This window comes from Lygodium microphyllum, chromosome 12, assembly GCF_053477565.2.
Source record: "Lygodium microphyllum isolate KBCC chromosome 12, Lygodium_microphyllum_v1.1.10, whole genome shotgun sequence".
NCBI lineage: Eukaryota > Viridiplantae > Streptophyta > Polypodiopsida > Schizaeales > Lygodiaceae > Lygodium > Lygodium microphyllum.
This window is the reverse complement of record NC_141146.1, coordinates 45688727-45696198: the sequence shown is the minus strand read 5'-3', so window position 1 is coordinate 45696198 and position 7472 is coordinate 45688727. Positions and strand designations below refer to the sequence as shown.

At 37.9% G+C, this 7472-nt stretch overlaps 1 protein-coding gene across 1 annotated transcript; it reads left to right on the top strand.

The window, feature by feature from the left end:
* Nucleotides 1–1234: 1234 nt before the first annotated feature.
* On the top strand, nucleotides 1235–3575 carry LOC148027709 (uncharacterized). Its single transcript, XM_087689414.1, has 2 exons — nucleotides 1235–1995; nucleotides 2730–3575. Exons 1-2 carry the CDS (start codon nucleotides 1828–1830, stop codon nucleotides 3339–3341), a joined length of 780 nt encoding a protein of 259 aa, XP_087545540.1. The 5' UTR covers nucleotides 1235–1827; the 3' UTR covers nucleotides 3342–3575.
* The last annotated feature ends 3897 nt before the right edge of the window (nucleotides 3576–7472 follow it).

The window sequence follows — 7472 nt, the reverse complement described above, 5'->3', positions numbered from 1 at the left end:
TGCATCTCCACAAATCTCCCATCTCCTCTTTAGCTAGGCCTTGATATTCCACAATTTTTCCAAGGCCTCAATGTAATTTTCAAGGTCTTATAATGTCTTGTAGAAAATCTCATTACTATGTTTAATACTATGTAGAATATGACTTCTATACCTTACAATATTGACTTCATATTATTTCTTATTGTGAAACGTATCTCAACTATATCCTTCAAGCATTTATGTGTTTTTAGTAATATTTGTGTCCCATGTTTTGAATGGATCACTTTGACTCCTGCCAACTTGTCGCCAAGACCCAAAACCTTTTCTCACAAAGGAGACATTCTTCAAGAAGGTTATGTTAAGTTTGAATAGGGGGTCCATGTGTTATATATGCTATCACTACATTGATTGCAACCATTAAGAGGCAATGATGTAAGGCTATGACCCCTATGATAAGCCTCACTCTTGTTCCTCCCACATTCCACCATCCTCCTTGGTTGAAATAGAATTTATCTAGTGAGGCTACTCCTCATACAATAGCCATTCATTTATTGTGCCATGTGAATTGGGTGGAGAACTTATCATCCTTTGTTGAGGCCAAATCTTACACTTGATGCTCACGGACAAGATTCTCCTAGCACTAGTCTCTTGTGCTATCCTAGTGTTTGAGGCATGTGATTTGTTGCTCTATGCTAGCATCATGTTTGAGTCCTTAAAGCTCCAAGCTTCTTTTGAAGATCACCTATATGAGTTCTGACTATTATTTCACACATGCTGAAGATCTATTGGGGGTGTAAATTGAGTAGACACATGGCTTTGTTATTGTGAGACCACTTCAAGTTGAGTGTTAGTTCCTTCTTGCACAATAATAAAGTTCCTCTTCTACCTTTCTAACAATTGCCAAATGAGAACCTCTTAGCCTTCTTTTGTGAATTCCTTTGTCTACCGAGTCAAAAGTATGTAATATAATGCCGGGTTAGAAGTGCAGGAGGAGAAGAGGCAGCTTTGTTCCCAATGTTGTGTAATGCGTTGGTGTGACTATCCAAAAAGCTTCCGTTATGCCAAGAATAAGAATAAGAATATATATTCGATGGATGTCTAGTTGTATAATTATAACATCATGTCTGGTATAAAACGTGTTTATTGATGGAATGTTCGAATGCATTATGCGAGTTAAGAAAGGTCGAAACGCCACCAGAACTGTAACTGCCAGGAGGAAGGGGCACGCTAACAATGGAGTTTGCCTACCGGAGCCTCCCCCTTCCTGGACAGGACACGTGTCCAGCGCACGTCTCATTCTGCGGATGTGCATTGTGTGAGTTAGTGGCGTTGCCACCCATCTCCACTCTATCCTCTGCAGTCCCCCCCGCGCGTATCTCTGTGAGCTTATTACTAGAATACACCCTACAAACGACGACGAAGCAAGCTTGCTCTCGCTCTCACTCACACACACACACACACACACACACACACACTCTCTCTCTCTCTCTCTCTCTCTGTCTCTCACCCCCGCCGGTATCCCTGTGAGCTTATCAGCAGAATACTAGCCGCAGACGAAAACGAAGCAAGCTCTCCCCCCCCCCCCTCTCTCTCTGTGATCGAGTGTTTCGATGAGCTCAAAAAGCAGCTCTCTCTCTCTGATTGAGTGTCTCGATGAGCTTAAAAAGCAGCTCTCCCAGTGTAATTTCTACCCTATCATACTCTTTCTGGGAGCTCATGTTGAGTAGAATACAACAGAGATACAGAAAGAGGGAGAGCTTCTTGGTGAAATTGTACTAGCCTTTCAAGCAAAAGAGCCAACTCTCTCTCTCTCTCTCTCTCTCTCTCTCTCGCCGCGCAGCTCCAGCCATGGAGGTCACGCCTGCTGCCGTCGACGCCATCTTAGCCCCCTCCGCCGTCCTCATGCTGCTGGGCTACCATGCCTTCCTTTTCTTCAAGGTCAAGCGCTCCCCCTACGAAACCGCCATGGGTGTGAACCAGAGGGCCAGAAGGCTGTGGGTGAAAGAGATGCTGCGCGTAAGGCATTCCTTCTGTCATACTTCGTCATAAAGTTAACTGCAGTTGAGTAACATTCATGGCAGGTTTGGCTTTTGATGATGTATCGTTCGTGAGTCCGAAGGTCTCAGAGCACAACTCAGCTCTCAGTCGGAGGTTTATAGTGTGTGAGTTTTTCAAAAGGGGACTTCTAGAATCTAAACTTCAGAGTCACCAAGTGTTCATACGTAAGGGGGAGATTTTGATATACTACGGGTACTTACATCATAATCATAAATTAGGTACATGGAGTGTGATCTATCTATGCCTCATAAGTATAAGGTTTCATAAATAACACATGAACACAAGTACTATATATTCATAGACTCCTCCTCTCCCCTTCTTACCCCCTTCCCAAACCTCTCAATCAAAATTGGTAGGTTAATGAGCAATTAAGATTAATCATTACTATAATAGTCCTTCTTTTGATCATTATCATCAATAAAGTGATTATTTGTGATCAAATATGTAGGAGGTAGTGCCATTTTTCAACTTTGTCAATGATGATCGCAATTCAAATAAGTTGAAGCTAGATTATATCCAATTGTTCTCTAATTCTAATGTTGAAGGATGATATGCCTCTTTCATCAATAAGAATTTCTCACTAGAATATTTTGCAAATATGTTGGTAAATGATGTTCCTTCCATACAATAGTTATCATTCACAACTTTCTAGTCTCCATCACTCCCCTAATCTTCTCTTTTCACTTCTGCAGGAGAACCATAAGAAGAATGTATTGGCTGTCCAAACCATTCGTAATAGCATAATGGAATCCACTTTGATGGCAACAACATGTGTGTTCTTGACAGCAGGGATGGCCGCCTACTTTACATTGGCTACTAATACTCTAAGGCAACCACGCTTAGTAGGTGGTGCAGATGGGAACCAAGGTATATTAGGGAGTGTCAAATCCCTCTCCATCCTAATGTGTTTCATGGTTGCATTCCTATGCCACACCCAAAGCATAAGGTTTCTAAATCATGTTAATTACATGGTCAACATCCCAATTGACACCCACCTAGATGACACTCATGCTATTAGTGAAAACTATCTTGCTAATTTGCTCGAGCGGGGAACCATTCTTTACTCCTTTGGTTCTCGTATCTTCTACTTGGCCATTCCTCTATTGCTTTGGCTTTTTGGTTCCATAGCCATGTTCTTGGGCTCAATAATACTATTGCATTGTCTCTATCATGTTGACTTTGTGCAAGTGACCAACATCAGTGTAGATCACATAAATGTGGGAAAGAGAAATAGTGACCACAAAGAGCCGCCAATTGATTTCCCCTCTAACTATGTAACTCATAATGGTCCACATTGTGTATAGAGAAAGGTGCACCTTTTAGAAACTATGCATATTGTAGAATCCAAGGGGTATTAAAATTACCCTTTTACTTACATTTTATGAGGTAATAAAGTGACCTCCTTTTCTTAAGAAAAATACGAGGTTTTTCTCAAAATGTAATTGAAACCTCGTTTTGTAAGTGCAATTTTGTAAAATTTCTATTTTCAAATTTTATCAACTAAGATACCCCTCGTGATGAACTCATGTGATAGATGTACATTTGTGGAGATGTACCCCTGAATATAAAACTTTATATTTCAAGGCCGACTTGACTAATATGCACATAATTGTGATTAATCCTAAAGTACAACTTTCACTCTCAAAATGACTATGTTAGGTACAATACAAGCCCAATGTCTGATTAATAAAATCTTTATGTAAGCATGCATGCCTATGGGCACGTATATATGCGTGTGTGCATGTATATTCACACACATATATGCATGTATGTATGTATGTATGTATGTATGTATGTATGTATGTATGTATGTATGTATGTATGTATGTATGTAGGTGTGTATGTGCACATATACATAGGTATATGTGTGTAAAGGTGTGTGTGCATGCTCGTATGTTGTATGTACTATACATCAATATGAAATTTTGATACATATTACATTTATATGTATGATTTTCCCATCTCTTTCTTGTCTATGGACAAGGCCATGGTTTCACAAAAAAAAATAAAATCTTAAGGATAAAGAGCAATCACATAATGTAGTTGCATGCATGTGATTTCTCGACCACTTGGAAATTTGAGGTGGGCTCTTTGGTAGTTTAAGTAGGGAGCCAAGAAGGCAAGCACACGAATGCATGTTTTGGTATCACATGTATGTGCTCTTTGATCCATGCTTTTGCTCCTAAAGATAGGGACACTATTGTAAATTGCACTTATGATCTCATTTACCTATAATTAATATTTTGCTAAAATGCTCATAAGATATTTTTTTTGGGTATTTTAGAAAGTGCATCTATCTAGCAAGCTTCAAGTAAATTGGAGTCCTTTCACTAGTTGTAGCTTTTTTTAGAGCTTTCTCCACAATACCTTGGCTTTTTTGGAACTTGTTTATAAATGCATGTTACATTGAAATGTGAAGTCTTCACAAGAACACTTTGGAAAATTTATGGAAATATTAGATCTCCAAATATGTTTATTGACCATACAAAAGTAGACACAAATAGGACAAGTATAAGGTAAAAGTATATCATTCTTGTCCTATAGAACCACCAAACGATATTTATTTCAAACTAGTATCCTTATTTAAGCACAAGGGTAGTATGATTAGACTTTTCAAGAATCTCATTTTTCATACTAGAATGTATAAGCATATTATTTCCCACACAAGGCAAGGATGCAATAGTCCCATCAATTTTGAGCACCACTACTATCAATCATGGGGTCCCCTTGTCTAGTAGTAGACATATGGAAGAAATACACTTGTATATTTGCTATATTATTAGTCCCCATCAGTGGTATACGAGTCAATGTGTGCATTAGTAAGAAATCATTTGGATATGCATTGCATTTTTCTTGCTATTTATCTCTAGATGTATTGAGGAAAATACTTGCAAGTGAGGATGTATGTCTTGAGTTGCCAAATGAACCCATTGAGCAACATAAAACAATGTATAGTCGAATGGAAAAAAATCAGAAGATGTTGCACTGGATTTATGTATGCATTTTAGAGACACCCATCCCATACATAAAGAATTCTAATACATATAAATGCATGGGAAATCATAGAGAATATGTATGGTACATACATAGAGGCTCATAAGATTTCATGGTTCTTGGCATGATAATCATAGAATTAATGACTATGTGGTAGAAATAAAGTAAGTTTCTAAAGACTTGGCTTACATTAATGAACCAATGGACTTGGTATCTCTATTACTTTGGACGGTCTTGGCTCCACATACAAATCATTACATACTTCAATCTCAAATAGAGGTGGATCTATGCTTGAGTTTGAAAAGCTATTTTCCACTTTCATACGATATGAGTGCTAAACCCCCTAAAGGTGGGTTTGAATACTCCGATGTAGAGGGAGCTTTGCTTACAATGAATAGGAAGAACATTGATGTAACCCTTTCTTCTCATGCACTTACAATTAGAGGTAGACATGATGGTAAAGGGAATAATAACTATGGTAGAGACTTACAACTCAACAATGGCAAGTGTAAATCTTATTGGGAATCATGTAGTAAGTCCCATGGTCCTTAATATTGAGAAAAATGGATCTTGAGCAATTTTAGCTAAGAAGGTTTGAACTCTGGACAAGAAGCATGATGATAGAGACTCTTACTTAAGTGAATTAGGTTCCAAGATTAATTAGATTGAATTCATAAACACAATCTTGACTAGATAGGGACATAGACTGAAAGCACAAAGTACAATAACATTGTATTCAAATGATTGTCAAGTACACTCTTTTATAGTTTTAGGATGGTTCCACTTTTCTTCACTGTGCCTATGGGATAAAGGCAGTTTCTCCTAGGTTATTGCATATCCCTTGCCCTACTGCTCCATACAAAGAGGTTGTCTTAGGAGTGTGATTTCATAAATCTCAACACCCCTCCTCAATCACAACTGTGAAAAGCACTGAGTATATAGAGGCTGTTATGAATAGAACCTTGCCAAGTGTAGACATGGAAAAAAAACCATAAACACTAGATATTGTCACAAGGCCTCACTAAGTGTGCAGAGGATACATACAAGGCTTAAAAAAGTATGTCTAAATAGTGGGAATAGAAGGACTGATGAGGCTTGTCCTTCTGCTCTTGAATGTCTTCTTCTTCTTCTTCTTCATGGACTTCTTTTTCTTTGGCAATTGCTAGGTAGGCCTTCTATGATCTTTTCTCGGCATTTTTTTTTTCAACATGTCCCATTCTTTTGCCGAAGTCACAGACAATGTCTTTCTTCCCTTTGTACTTGTTATTGACATGGAGAACCTGTTCTTCCTTTGAAGTGCTTGCTTCCTCTTTACCTTTGAGTGTCTTCTCTTCCTCAAGGAGTGATGCTTTGATGTCTACTAGCTTTGGATTTGGCATATTAATTAGTGTGGTGGTGGAGACATTACCAAATTCTGGAGGAAGACTCTTGAGCAAGACTCCAATGCATATGTCTTATTCCATTTTTAAGTTAATCCCTGCAAGTTGAGTTAGTCGACTTTCCACATAATTAAGGTGAGTTGCAAGGGATATATTAGTCTCCATATCCAACCTAAAAAACTCAATCAACAATCCATATTTTGAATATTTAGATCGGGCACCAAACAATGTGTCCAATTGTTCCCAAGTGGCATGAGATATATCACGTGTCTACATGGTGGATATAACTGTCAACAAGATATATTGAGTTGGAATAGCAAGAAGAAGTCGACCATTGCATTATCTAGTATGGAGGCTAAATATCATTGTATAGCACTTGTTGAGCAAACATGGTGAGACTCTTACTATGTGATTTAGGGATTAAGATTGATGGAAGTGTATTATTATATTGCGATAACATCAACAACATTATGCTAGACAAAAATCCAATTTGTCATGCAAGGAAAAAACATATAGACATGCAATAGCACTTTATTAGGAGAAGGTGCTAGATGGAGAAATAGACTTGGTCCATGTATAGACTAATGACCAAGTTGCATTTATATTTACCACAAAATTAGGTGAAGATAAGTTTGAGTACCTCAAGAGTGCACTTGAAGTTTAAAGTATGCAAGCTCATTATGAGCTTGAGGGGGAGAGTCGAGAAATAAGTGTCAGCCTAATTGTTTATCCATATGTGTATGATGAAACAAAGTAGGGTGTGCGTGTGTAAAGTGACTAAAGGGGAAAGTAAACAAGAGAGATATTATCCACTTTTGTATCTCAAGTAGAATATGTGAGAAGAAGAAAATAATGAAGAATGAAGAAGAAGATGATGATGATTGAGCCCTCTATCTTGCATGCATATCTTTCACTGTGTCTAATCTTTTGAGTCCCTCGATCATCTTCAAATATTATAGCAACTACTAAGGTAAATACCAATGCACATCCTTAGGAAAATACCACTGAAATTACAAAGGAAAATAAATTTGTAAAGTTAGAAAGATACTAAGGCTTATAGTG

Coding starts and splice junctions, on each gene's coding strand:
- LOC148027709 (XM_087689414.1), top strand. CDS start 1,828: ATGGAGGTCACGCCTGCTGCCGTCGACGCCATCTTAGCCCCCTCCGCC. Junction 1,996..2,729: donor GGGTGAAAGAGATGCTGCGC/GTAAGGCATTCC, acceptor TCACTTCTGCAG/GAGAACCATAAGAAGAATGT.